Below are 15,293 nucleotides of genomic sequence, written 5' to 3' on the forward strand. Positions count from 1 at the left end.
TCACATACACTCTTGTCAGGTGCGCGCGCGCTTAAATTATAATAAACAAAAAAATAATTAATATGATAGTAATCATTACATAAATGAACTATACAATCAAACCAAATAATATCACAATTATATCTTTTAAAACAGTATGTAAATGTTTCAGAGGAGGCAACAGGCAGATGATAGCCTATATATAATAATGTAGTACAGACATGTCATCTCATCTTGTTATAATTATAATTCAAACAATGCAGCTCAGCTTTACATGGTGGCTCTGATACCTTCAAAATATATAATTTTATTATCGGAAAAGCAAACTGTGCTGTCGTAACCTTGTACAAATTCTTATCACTGCCCTAAAAGTAGCTTCTCCTGAATTTACGAAAAATTGGGTCATTCCTAAGTCCAACATATTAACAGAGAAATCTGCACTGTATAGTGCCTGGTAATCATATCTGATACTATTAATCTTAGTCACACACAATCACACTGAAATGTGTTTTAATTCTTTATTTTTCCTTTGATATACATTCACAGTTTTAAAAAACCCAGTTCAGGGCCTACAGTGAAAGTGGAACCTCAAAACAGCACAAGAACATGTATTACATCCCTATCCCTTAAAACAAAATCACAAGAACCCGTGAACAGACCCTTTATGATACGGAAACATACTTCACATTATTTTCTCACATTCACATTATAAAGTTGTAATCTTACTTATAATACTCAAGGTCCCTTTTCAAACATATAAAGAAGTAAAAGACAAAACTGCTAGGTAGGTAGTTAGGTATTATTTTCATGTATTTATCTGACCTTAATTTCCCTAGTGAATCAATTTAGTATGTCTATCTATCATTCTAAAATCTGAATGAGAGAAGATTTGTATCTAATTCAAATCCAATGAGAATCAAAAATGATGCTGACGGTAACAAGGAAAGTGTAACTTTGGCATAACAGGTTTGGGGACTTTGCTTTTGACAACAAGGAAAGTAATTTATTGTCAAGCAAAATGTTTTATAATAACTGGTTTTATAATGATGATGGCTGACTCTGATGGATCAATACAACAAACTAAGAGAGAAGAGGAAAACAAAGACAAAGGATGCAGCAGTGGGATTTGCTTCTTGGCCTTTGGAAATAAACACTGGAATTCTGACTTGGCATGGCATAATATTTTTTTGATTATTTTAATAAATGCAATCTGTTTGTCAGTTGTTTTCGAACCTAGTCATTTCACATTGTAAATGCAAGCTGGTTACTAATACTGGTTAGTAGAAATGTGTAAAAAAGAACACTGTAATGTCAAGCTGAGGTAGAGGGGTACGAATCACATTTAGTGTAAGTTCATAAATAATGCAAATGAAAAATAGCATAGATTGAAAATAGAGGAGAACCTGAAGTTTAACCAGAAAGCTGGTTGCCAGCATGCAGGTATGGCAGTGTTTGTGGCAAATTTGTAGCCTTGCTGGTATAGTAACGATTGACACAGCAATGTCTACTAAGGTGAGGTTTGAGGTAGGGTTAACTATAGTATAGGCTTCAATGTGCAGTTGACTCAAAAAGAGTATTTATAGATTATTTGACTCAAAAAGTTCCATTTATAAAGGCTAAAAAGATCGGCCACAGCATTTCATGCATATTTTTGTCAAGAAACCTGTATGTCTCATATCAGAGAGGAGTGAATGTTCACATGAAGTAACCATGTATCAGTGGACAGCATGTCAGTGGAAAGAGAGCTTGAGAGGGAAGGTAACAGAATTCTGGACCAGTGTTAGGACTACTGAAATCCAGGGGGTCAAATTGTAGGTGAGCTCAATGTGGACGCAGGCAATAGGGAAGGGGGAAGGCACATCACTAATTCTTTATCAGGGAACCAGTTTACTATCCCAGGACATCTGACTCCATGCAACTAAGAAAAAGACAAAACAAATAAAAAATGTCATGTCAATGTACACTACCAATCAAAAGCTTGGGATTGGAAAGAATTTTTTTTTGTTTTTTAAAGAAGTCTGTTTATTTGATTAAAAATACAGTAAGAACTGTAATATTGTTACAATTTAAAATAACCATCTTCCATTTCATTTATTCATTTATTCCTGTAATGGCAAATCTGAATTTACTCCAGTCTTCAGTGTCACATGGTCCTTTAGAAATCATACTAATTTGCTGATTTGGTGCTCAAGAAACATTTCTTATTATTATCAATTGTGATAATTGTGATAATTGAGCAGCACAATTATTTTTACAATTTCTAAAAGTCTTAACTGTCATTTTTGATCACTTGTAATGCATTCTTGCTGAATAAATTTAATATCTTAAAAATCTTACTGGTCCCAAACATTTGAACACACACACACAATATAAAAAAAGATTACGACGTTACCTTTTTTAGTTGCTGCTAATACATCTGCACTTTAAGCAAATGGCGCTTGCCCTATGAATGATATAAAGAAAGTAACATTTACATCATAAAAAGAAGGATACAAGGTATATCAAGAACATACATCAGAATACGTCTTGGATGTCTTAAAATAGTATATGAAAAATCCTTGTATTCTCCACTTTCTCTTTTGAATCACTATGTAGCTGTTAAACTACATTTCGCCATCATCATGATTTAGTTAACTCAGCACTGCATTGTTAAACCAGATTACCTGTTACCTGACCCGATGGCTCTTCACCATCACCAGGGGCTGGAATGATTCTGCCAGTCATGGGGGACACACCAAGCACCATGGGCTTCTTTTCTGTTTTAGGACCTCCCTCCAAGACAACCACTATGAAGTCTCGTTTGGGGTCTTCCAAAGCATGAGGTGCGCTTGATGTTTCAGCTGGAGAAACTTCCTCTGCCACCACCGTGCTCACAACATCAGGTTCAACCACACTTTCTGTAACATCCACAACCGGACTTGCTGCTTCTTCCTCAACCACACTTACTGAAGTCTCCACAACTGCACTTTCTGCAATCACCTCTGAACATGCTGCTGCCTTCACTTCTTCACCTTCTAGGATGTCCCCAACTACTGGTACAACAGGAACAACCTCTTCTGCTACTGTGGCTGCAGGTGTTTCCTCGGTTTTTTCAGTTGCTACAACAGGTGCTTCTTCAGTTACCAAGGAAAGTGGCGCTTCTTCTGGAACAGGTGCTACAGGCATATCTTCAATCACTGGGGCAACTGATACCTCCTCTGCTTCCGGGGAAACTGGTACTGTTTCAACTACAGGGGCAACTGGTGCCTCTTCAGTCACTGGGGAAACCACCTCCTCTTCTATCACAGGAATATCAGATGCCTCTTCTGAGGAAACTGGTGTATCAACTGTAGTCTCCCCTGGTACTGGAGCCTCTTCCACCACTACAGCAACAGGGGGCTCCTCTACAACAGGAGAAACTGGTGCTTCCTCTACCACTGGAGCAACAAATACTTCTGCTACTGGTGAATCAACTGGTGTCTCCTCTGCTACTGGAGCCTCTTCTACCACTACAGCAACAGGTGGCTCCTCTACAACTGGGGAAACTGGTGCTTCTTCTGCCACTGGAGCAGCAGACACTTCCTCTGCGACAGCAGTATCTGGTGCCTCTTCTGCTACTGGTGACTCCTCTTCCATCACTGGTGCAATGGGAGCCAGCTCTGTTGCTGGTTCACTTTCCAAATTATCTGTTGCAGGCACCTCAATGGGCTTCTCTGGTACAGCTTCAACACGCACGTCTTCCACAGCTCCAGACTCCACAGGAACAACATCGATCACAGAGGCAGCAGCCAGCTCGACCGTTTCTGCATCTGCTGGGCTGACCGACTCTGACGGGGCCACTGCAAGACACAATCAAGCCATCCAATAATCACACAAAAAACAGACATTAGATGTTTGAGGTAACAAATTACTTATTTAGAGGTTTTATACATTACAAATAAGTTTTAGTTTACATATTCTTTTTATAAATAATCATATTTCAGTGTGTGACAGTAGTTTAAAACAGCAGATGGATCTAGACACAAACACAATGGGAAAGAAAGAAACAAGACTACTAAAAGTAGAGTGCAGAGGTTCATCCTCACTGCAGCAAAGAAAAGAGCCTAAGTAAAGTTTAAGTGCATTCATGTGATCTATGGTGTGTATATTTCACAGAATGTAAGAGACTTTCAGAAAGTATCATAATGAGTATTAACACCATGCAACTCAATTTAAAGAGTTTCCCATTATTCAAAACATGCAGTACATGAAGAGGCTTTACTGCCAAATATCACCTAGAAAAGGACACACCACATATTTGATCACCACAAAAATTAAGAGATGAAACTAACATTTTGGGATGGATTTTTGAATGTAGGGATGATCTCGTAGACTATAATGTATAGCATCAGGACACCAATGATCTTTACACTAAATTCAGCTTTTTAAAACATTACTTTTAAAATAGAGGATGAACTTGCCAGTGTTTAAGATGTAATATTTCAGTTTGTAAATGGAGTTTTCAGAAAAAAAAAAAATTAAACACAGAATATCTTTTTGATATTTATCCATAATTTTATTAAATGGCTTTGAATCCCTTATTCATTTTTATTACACGATTGCAATTTTCCAAGTAAACGAGCAATTTCATTGAATCACATACATACTTGAGCTCCTTGATAAGTTACTGAGTTCCTTGTCAGATCAGTCATACAGAGGAATATAAAGGGAAAACTAATACAGAAGCACAGCTGCCCTAGTTGCTAGGAAGCAAAAGACTCACAGATTTCACAATATCAACTGGCATGTACCAACTAAGTGATATCTGGCAGAGAAGCACGTTTTGACATGCAAAAACTGCACTGTTACTGTTATTACAGAACAAATAAAAAACATACAGCAGTACATTTGCAGTGTCTTTGCGTGCAGTTGTGCCTCAAGGATGAGGTAAGGCAGGATAGAAGTTAAAAACGACAGGAGTCTGGCTCAGATTTGTGAAGTTGAGAAGACAGAGTGTGAAACTGAGTAAGAAACAAGAACAGGAGTAGATAGTATGAAGTGTGTCCACTGGAATGTTTGGTCACATGTAACAAAAAGCAGCAATTTTGGATTCTCACAGTGGTTTCTATGGTTATCCTTACTTGAAAATAAGTTCATTAATATAATTTAAATATTCCAGCATACTCCAGGAATATAATGAAAATATAAACAATAAGCTGTGTGCCATTTAGTGGGATTACATTATTGCACCGCAAGGATCAAATCCTGTTCTATAACTCACCAATGGAAACAGAGGAAGTACAGTATGATGAGGACTACATAGTCAATCACATACACTATAATTCAGTTAATGTGTCTCTGAGCTCCTTACAACTTTAGTTAATGACTAATCAATCTAATTGGAAGGGAGGAAAAATAACGATAGACAGACATGCAGGTCTGCAATAAAACTTAGTAAGTCTCTAAATGTTGTTCAAGTTTCATGTTTTGTTCTTCTTGAGATTTGAGGATGACCTTTTGGAGACAGTGACAGTGATGTTATATATGACATTTGAATCTTCTGTATCTTGTGTGTGTGTGTGTGTGTGTGTGTGTGTGTGTGTGTGTGTGTGTGTGTGTGTGTGTGTGTTTAGTGAGTGTTTGAGTACCCATGAGGCATTCAGGCCTCTGTACCAGTAGCCTCTGCTACTGCCTCCTCTGCGGAGGTTTCTGGCGTACCATTGCTCTCTGACACCGGCTCTTCAGCTTGGATGACTGGAGTTACAACAGCCTCTGCTGCTGCCTCTACTTCCTCTGCAACCTTCTGTACTTCCTCTGCCACCGCTGCCACCTCCTCTGCCGTCTCAGCAACAACCTCTGCCACTTCAGCAACCACTTCTGCAGTCTCTGCAACCGTTTCGGCAACCTTTTCCACAACAGTCTCAAGGGTCCCCGTCTCCTCTCTGGTGGCCTTGGCTGTTTCCAGCAAGACCTCAGGTGCTTCAGCAGCTACATCCTCCTCAGCTGCGCTCTCTACGGTTTCTGCCTCCTCTGCACCAGCTTCTTCTAAACGGACAACAGAGGAGGAAAAATTAAGCATCAAGCAGTTTCCTTTTTTTCGTCTCTCTCTCTTTTTTTTCTTTTTTTTAGCAGACTCACTCAATTTTGAATATCGCATAGCAGGATCAAAAACATTATAAATAAAATGTTTACACTGCCACCATGTGTTACAAAATCTCTCACACACACAGTATTCATCTTACCAACCTGGAAATACCTATAGAAATAGTCCTCATCATAAGCATATACAAGGAATATAAATCTAGCTTTGTCAAAACCACTCACAACATAATCACTACAGGCAGCATGCAAAACCCAAGAATGAGGAGGGAGGGTGTAAAGAGAAATTGAACAGAAACAATAGGGAGAAAGGGGCTAGGAGGACAGGTGAGGAGAAGAAATACAAAGATGGCTGAGCCTTACCATCTGTTCAAAGTTAGCAGTACCAGCAACTCTGTGAATTCCAGTAACACAGAATGACAACCAAAGAGCTTTGTTGTGCGTGTTTAATAAGTTAACCCACAGAGGGAAGCTTTCTTTTACATGTCTTTCACCAATTTCTACTGTATTACACCACAATAAACATTTTAAATAAGTGTTTCAATGGAATGAAGAGAAACTTTAAATGAAAAATATCAGTTCCAATGAAAAAGCAGGACTCATAATGGCATTAACTCAGGAGAGAATCATCCAAAAAGTCCTGACTGAAGACTATAGGTGCCCAGCCCCGACTCTCCAAATTAGTTTACTCTGGAAAGAGTCAGAACAAAGAGACAGTTAGGAAAGTAAGGAAAGAGATTAGTTAAAGTTTTGAGTTTGTTGTTCAATATCATGATTTCATAGTTCTGTTTTGGTATTTGAAAGACCACAGTATAAACTGTGCTTAGTGCTAATGATATTGGCTGGAAAGTCTTTCTGGACTGGACTGCAGTGATTAATAGAGGATCACAGGTAAATAAGTAGGGAAAGAGGGTTGTGAGAGAGAATAGGTGTGCACAGGGGTGCAGACGGATCATATACACGGTTTATTAAGGAGAGTGACACAGTGTCAAAGAGAAAGGCACCCAGTTCTGATTAACAGGCTTTCTGACAAATAGGATCAGGTGGGTTGGAAGGGTAGGACATGAGGACAACTACTCACTCCAATCTCAACACCACCAAGAAAAAAAAATATGCAGAAATTCATCAAAACCAATAAATAAGGCTTCCTCAGCTCACTTTTCTAGTTTTCCATTTTAAGTTGAACTGTTGAAGTTCTAGGCTCTTCATAAACAAGCATTTTGTTTTTGCAGTTTAGCCATTAGATAATCTACTAATATCTGCCCATTGTATTGTCATTATAGGATATTTGATAAAACTTAAAAAGTTGATCCTACTTGGCATAGAGCAAATATTAATCAGAAGAACAGGTCATAATCTATGTGCCAAGAATATAATTTTTGCCCATTGTCCTGAGACTGAAAGGTAGAGGGTGGCATCATTTAGTTACCTTCTGACCCTCAGAAAACAAGGCTGTAATACATTTCCAGATTACTCAGAAATAACTCCCAAACATACTTATGCAGCAGTTCAGACCATGCAAGTTAAACCACAACTTAGTTTAGCAAAACACACTAAATGGATCCCACTGGTTTTAAGACAAACTGATGTGTTACACAGATATTTAAAGGGTTAGTTCACCCAAAAATGAAAATTGTCATTAATTACTTAATTCAGAACACAAATTAAGATCTTTTTTATGAAATCCGAGAGATTTTTTTTTAATCCCCCATAAACAGCAATTTAACCACCATTTTCAAGGTCCAGAAAGGTAATAAAGACATCGATAAATTAGTTCACGTGACTACAGTGGTTCAACTTTAATTTTATGAAGCGACGAGAATACTTTGTGCGCGCAAAAACAAAGATACTGACTTTATTCAAAAACATATTTCCTTCTGTGTCATTCTCATACGTTGTTTACGCTTTCAGGTTCTACATCAGAACACCAGCTCAGTATTGGCCGACGCTGTTCACATGAGCAGCACGATGCATGTGTGTGATGCTGATGCAGGAGCCGGCCAATAATGAGTCACGTTCAGACGTAGTGCCTTAGTACCTTTCTGGACCTTGAAAGTGGTGGTTAAATTGCTGTCTATGGAGGAGTCAGAGAGCTCTCAGATTTCATCAAAAATATCTTAATTTGTGCTCCGAAGATGAACGAAGGTCTTACGGGTGTGGAATGACAAAGGCGAGTACTTAATGACAGAATTTTCATTTTTGGGTGAACTATCCCTTTAAGTCAATTTAAATATCAAAGTTATTTATTGTTACATCATGAAGAGATTGACCAAAAAAAAAAAAAAAAAAAAAGATCACATATAAACTCACCATCGCCATTCTCTCCACCTAAAAAGAACAACAAAAATATTAAATGTTACATTACAATCTGAAATCTGTCAATGAAGCCTGAAGCTTCTGTATAAAGCTTACTGTCAACAGCCACTTACTCATATTAGACCACATAATACATTATATTCTCTTATTTATAATACTTGAATGAGCGAGAGTGTTTTAATGCTGCGGTCATTAAGATAATACGGCTTAATAGTGCTTTGGCTCAGATGCAGGAGTGTTAGAGAAGCTTGGATATGATACAATCATTCAATGTGGTGGAAGTGCATTTGGAAAGACTGTGACAGAGGGGACAAGAGGGCAACATGTCTTTTATTATGGTTATGATGTGTTGGAAGGGCCACAATGGATTATTTATAACTTTTAGGGATACTATTAGTGATGTGTGAATAGCATAGGTTCATTTAATATTTGTAACAAGATGCCAAAGAATATCTGTTACCTTATGCATGTATCTTTCACCTTCACATTTCACTATAAACTTGACAGGCATGAGAAAGCTATACTACCAGTATTCAAATTTCTGTAACCAAGTAAATGATTTCCACTCATGCATTTAAAACTGCTCATCTGAATCCTAAAAGTTACACTGACCAAGTTACAATGATGAAAGTGGAATTGACACTGTGAAAACAAGACCATAGTTGAGACTTACTCTTGGGTGGCCATGGTTTGGGTTTCCACTCAGACTTGGGACGAGCATCAATTTCAGAAACACGGTCAGCAAAACGTGCTTTGTCTGTTGCAACGGTTCTGTAAGCCTATCAGAGAATTCAAAAGAAGATATTAATTGATATCAAGTTTATGATCTGACATCAATCTATATCAATGTTTTGAGTTTTAACCGAACTTACATATGCCAAGGCACCTGCGAAGGCTCCACCACAGAGGACAGCGTAAAGCAAATTCTCACCGGAGCCGCCAGGGACCGATGACATGAGCCTCCGTGGAACTACTGCATAGAGAACAGAGGAGTAAGGGAATGATTTTGGATCAACATATTAGTTGAAGCAATGACTGCTGTCTCATTTCGAAGGCTGCGTCCTCCAGAGATTGAATTTGTTGGCTGCAAACATCATCACAGATGTCTCCCTTCAAAAAAGTAATCAAAATATGACCGTTATTTATTCTGCAGCAAAAATTGTTATAATTTCTTTATGACTTTGAAATGTAATGGTTTCTTTACTGAAATGAGGCAGCCTCAATGACATATGCAGCCGACAAGCGTGACCTCTGCAGGATGCAGCCTTTGAAATTATGTAAGCTGATGTAAGGAATTCTTTCTTTCTATATAATATAGATTCAATAGTTTAATAGAACTTAAAATATTATTTGTAGTTAATAGTTAATGCTTCAGTTAAAGTGCCTAGCACAGAGATTGACCTCCATGGCAGAAACATGGAGGTCCTGAGATGCTTCCTGCCCAGTAGGTCACTGCCTGATTGGATTCCTGGCAATGGTTTCAAGTATCTATAAATATGCCTGTCAGCATTCATCTAGGTATTTAAACGTTGCGTTTTTGCATTTCCATGACTCAGAAATATGGTGCAGATAATCATAAGTGAATAGCATTTCGCACTCTATGGTTAAGTATTAAAAAGTCTCAAAATAAAGTTGTAACTTTAAATTCAGTAACTCTCTATATACAAGTTATACTGCAACAGTTAAGTTTATATAAACATATGTATTGGTCAAGTATTCCTCTAAACATATAAGAATTGTGCATTATTTTGTCTATTTTCTTACCTAGATAACTATTTAATAACCAAATACTTAATTTTATATACTAAAATTGAATGGCTATCTTAGTGCTGCTGACAGTTCCTTGTCCTAAAAAAAATTTGAGGTCAGGGAGCAACTTAGATTTAGAAAACCATCAGTGCAGTCCAATCATGATGATCAGAGCACAAAGATCATTGTGACACAGTAGAGGAGATTTTTTTTCAGGAGTATCTTCAATATTCTCATTAAGATAATCCAGTCACTTGTGCCCAGCTAAAGTAAATAGGTTCTAGACACCTCTGTGTTATTTATACCAACTAATCTGTTAATCTTTCCCAGGAGTCAAAGGGTGAAGCAAACAGAAAGCGAGACATACTTAGCTAGACTACTCAGAACCAACACAAATTTTTCAATATCAGACGCTGATGAAAATAAATAGATTGGCAATGGACGATATAATACCTATAGTTACATCAAACAATTTACCAACAGCAAATAAGACACAACTGCTGAAATTAAACAAACATGTATTTCACAAAATAAAGAATATGGCAGTCATCTGTCTTATATTGACACCTAGTGGTGTGGATGCAGCATCAAATAAAAAAGGAATTCAGTTACAGATGCTACTAGAGATGCCCTGTTTGCAGAAAGTCACAATTATTTTATTCTGTGAATGTGTCCAATAATATTTTTACTTTAATAATAGGCATACTATATTAAAAAGATAGTTCACCATTTACAACATAATCATCAATTACTCAACCTCATGTCTGTTGAAAGCATGTCCCGTTCTCTTAAAACATCTATCCTACAAATCACCCTCCAAAAAAGATCACAGCTTGATACTGGAACGGTTGAGCGAACAAGAATTAGAATGAAAGGCTTTAAGCAAGTGGTGTAGATTTTCACATAAATTCATCTAACAGTCAAGCAACAGCAAGGGCAGACAAAGGTCTTGCATTAAGAATGTCTGCATGTTTATTTAAACAACCAGGGTTTCTCAACAGGGGTTTCTGAGCCCTCCTGGGGTACATAAAGGAACTGTAGGGGGTCTGTGAGATTGAAATGCCAGTGCTAAATTCAATTAAAAACATAAGTGTTTAAAAGACTAACACAGGGGTTTGGGTGTCAAAAAAAGTAGGAAACGCAAGGAAACGCAAAAGTTTTGCAAGGGAACGCAAACGTTTCTCAGGGGAATGCAAAAGCATTGAAATATTTTTTTTCCTCCCATCTCATATTTTCCCATCACCATGTCCCTTTGAAAGCTCCGTAGAAATTGCTAGTAAATTGCACAAATAATTACAAAGAAAATAATTTTTTTACAATGTACAGAATAGGTATTACTATATAATGAATAATATAGAAAAGGTAGTACCTAAAAAATAATATTAGCACCTAATGGAATGGATACTAATAGCTAAAATATAAGTACTAGTAGCATGAAATACTAGTAAGTTTTAAGAATTAATTGTTAAAACGGCTTGCCGTAGGCTACCACTGAATTCCATAGGTCCGCGTGCACGAGTGTCTATAGCTCGACCACGTACACAACCACGTGAGCTGTACGTGGAAACATACTATGGCACCCTTAGAACACTGAAGGTCACAAATCAAGCGCAGTATGAGTACTTAAACCATGATGTCAAACATCAAATTTCAAATGATTCCCTATTACGCAAGTTCGCGTTTCATAATCCATTGAAGTGACGACGGAATGAATTTGACAGAACAAACATTAATCGAATCACGTTCAATAGTCCACAACTAACCTAACTTTTCACAATGTTTAAAATGCAGGGATAGTCAGTGTATTTTCAACACTGTGCAAAATTAATATCAGTGCAGATTTGCAGTGCCCAAGATGGCTACATTCTTGTGTGCCAGGCTGCGGTTTTAGATGTGTACATTGTGTTCCCTGCAAATGACACAGCGAATGTGTGTTAATGTGGTAGGCGTGTAACTTCTGACTGGCAATAAAACGTGACAATTATCTAGAAAGTCATTTAAAAAAAATGTGAAGCACCAATAGCCTCCGACTGACCTTCATGTCCCCTTAACCCTAAACTACATGTCACCGGTCAAGAAAATTTTACATTATGATACAAGTTCAGGTCAAGCACATTTTCAATGTAAGCAAAAGCTGAAATGCATGAAATAGGACAATTAGCAGATCACGAAAGACTAAAACACAACAAATATACTGCAAATGATATGACTTATAGGTAGTAATAAAACTTCACGAGACAGATAATATTGTCCTCACCATCTCTATAGAGGTGTGCGCGGTTCAGGGACTGTCGCGCCAGAGGCCCACACCTCTGCCAGGCTGCTCTGCACGCAAACATCGTCCAAACTACCACGGGAGGAAAGCAGCGTGTGAATCCAATGGAGGCGCAATGAATGACTATGAAAGTGCAGATACTTGGAGGGGGAGGAGTGAACATGAGGGGAGGAGAAAGCGCTCATCTAATCCTCCCTTTGCTAGGATTCACTGGCACGCTGGCCTCAAAGCAATGAAGTAACATTTGTTTTTACTCAAATGCTTTTCAACCGCATACGTATAGGTGTAATTTATGTTACAGACATTAGAAACAGAAAAATCACTGGATTTGAAGTTCCACAGACACTAGTTTACTAAGATTTACGATGGTACCAGCAAAAACAGAACACGTCCCCTCCCCTGATGTTCTAGACTCTGAAGGTTGTTTTCTAGGTTTTATAACCGAAAACTAATGTTCCCAGAGTGTTGCAGAATGGTTTTTGTGTGACAACATTAAAACTGTTGGTTAGCTTCTTTAGAATGTTTGTTAAATTGGCTTGAAAAGGCCAACTTACTTACCTAACTTTACTACTCCTCTTAGACTTTTGAAGCTACATCCACCAAACTCAGACTAAGACCTTCAGACTGTTCTGACTGGAGTTGCTGTATCTTTTCAGACTGATCTGACTTACGGTTTTCCTAAAAATGCTTATCAAATCTCGGAAAAATCTTTCATTGAAGGAATGTTCAAATGAGCCAAGACTGTTCAAACTCCAAATGACAAAATTAAAATTTTGACCGCTGGAGAGGTTTATTAAACTCCATTAGCTGCCATTCTATGTACTATTTCTAAGCCATTGAGACTCATTTAAGCTTCCATTCTAATATTTATAATCCATCCATCCACCTACCTACCTATCTTTTAAAACTACTAAACTAACTATTTCAAACTGAAAACCTTCAAATATCAAGCTTTTAAAACTAGGCTTTTCCAAGCCAAATTAAACTTTTTATCTAGTTTAATATACTATTGTTTCATAGTATGTCCTAAGTACAAAGTGTGCTTTGCTGTGTTGAAAAGCTGCAGTGAGTAATAAAACAAGACACTGTTCAAAGCTCTGTAGCCTATTAATTAGTATGCTATAATAAATTCTTTGCAAAAAGATTTGCCATTACACCTAACATACTGTTTTGCGTCCATGTCATCTTGCTTCTCCTGACCACATTAATCTAATTGACTCCATACAATCTTGAAAATTGAATTTTGTTGTTGTCCCTGGTTTAATGACACTGAATGTTGTCTTCAAAAGTCCCATTCTGTGCAAACAACTGACAATGGTATTTTACCTAATTAGGACAGACAATGTTCAACAATGAAATGAAGGGGGGAAAAAAGGCAAGCCATATATATTTAATATAATATTTATATCTTTACAACTCATGTTTGCTGGAGCTAGGAGAGAGTGACTAGAGGCAAGTTATATATACACAACTTTATTTAACATTATTGTACATCTTTTCATAGCAGGGGAACATTGAAACATGAAAACCAGAAGATCCACAAAGCGTAGAGCAATCAATGACCTAAAAAAGAAAAAAAAACAATTAGCATAAATTCACTGTTTCCAATCTGAAACCGCATAATAAAATGGTAACGGTTTTTACTTACATGGCCTTGTGAATTACTCTAACCCATTCCTTGTTTTGTACTCATGCACATCAGTGCTGTGTTGTTTGAACAGCTGTTGGGGAACAGAGAGGGTGTTTAGGAAACTTAAAAACAGGTGTAAGTTTGTTTGTATGTATGAGAGATCATTTAAATGGAGTTACCAGTGCCCACAAGACAGCTGTACTTCCAAATGCCAGTCCTACTCTCAGCATGTTTGGCTTGGAGGGATCAGGTCTGAATGCTGTATAAGTATTTCTACTAACCACTGAAAAAGAGAGAAAAGCAATCATCAAAACAATTTATATTTAACACAATGCCTGTTTTTTAGACAGTTTTGGTACCTGTTATATGTAAGTTGATTGTATATGAACTGAAATGTTAACACAAAGCAGCAGCGCTGATTGACATTCAACCAACTTTCCAAATATTTAAAACGTTGTAATATTTCCATTTTGTTAAAAGTAACATGTATTAATGTAATATAACAGTTAACAAGATTACTGATAAAAAATAATGAACATTTTTTTCATTGTCCTTTGCTTGTAATTCACCAACACTTGAAAATGGCCATATCATTACAGCATACTAGACTGCACATATATAAGGACACTATAAATATGGACATTTTATTCTAAAATGTAAACATAAATATATTAAATATATATAAATACATCATACGTGTGTTGTAACTAATGCATTGGCTGCTGTGTTGCTAGTCTTGCTAAGCTAAGAAAGGTCAGGCCAGACTGCTTTGTTAAGATAGGGCGAGTAAACAGATTTACCAAGGAAATGTACTGGGACTATAATGTACGCCAAATATAAATTGCATTGCCGTACTCACTCTTGTTGACAGTTGAAGTCCGCAACAATAACCGGCCGAGAAGCATTTTGACAGCGTTTCTCTACCAGACAAAATTCGATCTTTGCTCGATTGTCTTTCCTGCCTCATAGACTGGCTGACCTAGCGGCACGTAGAGTAATCGATCACGAATGAAAGTTGACTCGATAACACACTTTACGACTCACTCAACTCTATACTGTGTTTTGTGCTTATAACAAAGTATACAATATATACCAGTTTATACACAAACATGCCAGAGTGAACATAACTATTCATTAATTAAAAACTCTATTTTCATGAAAAATATTAATATAAGTCTTCTCTGTAAGTGACATTTGGCTTGGACCCTTACTATTTCTTTTTGTGTATGTGAAATTTTCCCAGAACAATAAAAAAGTTGTACAATAAAAAATAAATTATTGTTGTTT

The 15,293-nt window shown here is 37.2% G+C and overlaps 2 protein-coding genes across 4 annotated transcripts; both read right to left on the bottom strand.

The window, feature by feature from the left end:
• Positions 1–483: 483 nt before the first annotated feature.
• Positions 484–12,552, bottom strand: mgarpa (mitochondria localized glutamic acid rich protein a). 3 transcript variants are annotated; one of them, XM_051918270.1, is made up of 8 exons: positions 12,359–12,552; positions 9,225–9,325; positions 9,026–9,131; positions 8,347–8,364; positions 5,656–5,982; positions 2,650–3,797; positions 2,372–2,422; positions 484–1,897 (listed from the first exon to the last, which is right to left on the bottom strand). In XM_051918270.1, exons 1-7 carry the CDS (start codon positions 12,537–12,539, stop codon positions 2,387–2,389), a joined length of 1,917 nt encoding a protein of 638 aa, XP_051774230.1. In that variant the 5' UTR covers positions 12,540–12,552; the 3' UTR covers positions 484–1,897; positions 2,372–2,386. The 3 variants fall into 3 exon arrangements, with proteins under 3 accessions (XP_051774230.1, XP_051774231.1, XP_051774232.1); XM_051918271.1 differs by having other exon boundaries at positions 2,643–3,797; positions 12,359–12,551; XM_051918272.1 differs by lacking the exons at positions 484–1,897; positions 2,372–2,422; positions 2,650–3,797; positions 5,656–5,982 and adding an exon at positions 6,465–6,726 and having other exon boundaries at positions 12,359–12,527.
• Positions 12,553–13,833: 1,281 nt separating this feature from the next.
• On the bottom strand, positions 13,834–15,030 carry ndufc1 (NADH:ubiquinone oxidoreductase subunit C1). The gene is made up of 4 exons (XM_051918294.1): positions 14,866–15,030; positions 14,186–14,289; positions 14,025–14,097; positions 13,834–13,939 (listed from the first exon to the last, which is right to left on the bottom strand). The coding sequence occupies exons 1-3, from the start codon at positions 14,909–14,911 to the stop codon at positions 14,038–14,040; spliced, it is 210 nt and encodes a 69-aa protein (XP_051774254.1). The 5' UTR covers positions 14,912–15,030; the 3' UTR covers positions 13,834–13,939; positions 14,025–14,037.
• Between the last annotated feature and the right edge of the window lie 263 nt (positions 15,031–15,293).

This window comes from Ctenopharyngodon idella, chromosome 14 (genome assembly GCF_019924925.1).
Source record: "Ctenopharyngodon idella isolate HZGC_01 chromosome 14, HZGC01, whole genome shotgun sequence".
Classification (NCBI taxonomy): domain Eukaryota; kingdom Metazoa; phylum Chordata; class Actinopteri; order Cypriniformes; family Xenocyprididae; genus Ctenopharyngodon; species Ctenopharyngodon idella.

Coding starts and splice junctions, on each gene's coding strand:
- ndufc1 (XM_051918294.1), bottom strand. CDS start 14,911: ATGCTTCTCGGCCGGTTATTGTTGCGGACTTCAACTGTCAACAAGA. Junction 14,290..14,865: donor GACTTCAACTGTCAACAAGA/GTGAGTACGGCA, acceptor TCTCTTTTTCAG/TGGTTAGTAGAAATACTTAT. Junction 14,098..14,185: donor CAGCTGTCTTGTGGGCACTG/GTAACTCCATTT, acceptor GTTCCCCAACAG/CTGTTCAAACAACACAGCAC.
- mgarpa (XM_051918270.1), bottom strand. CDS start 12,539: ATGTTCACTCCTCCCCCTCCAAGTATCTGCACTTTCATAGTCATTCAT. Junction 9,132..9,224: donor TCGCAGGTGCCTTGGCATAT/GTAAGTTCGGTT, acceptor ATTCTCTGATAG/GCTTACAGAACCGTTGCAAC. Junction 3,798..5,655: donor GCCGGTGTCAGAGAGCAATG/GTACGCCAGAAA, acceptor TGTGTCTTGCAG/TGGCCCCGTCAGAGTCGGTC.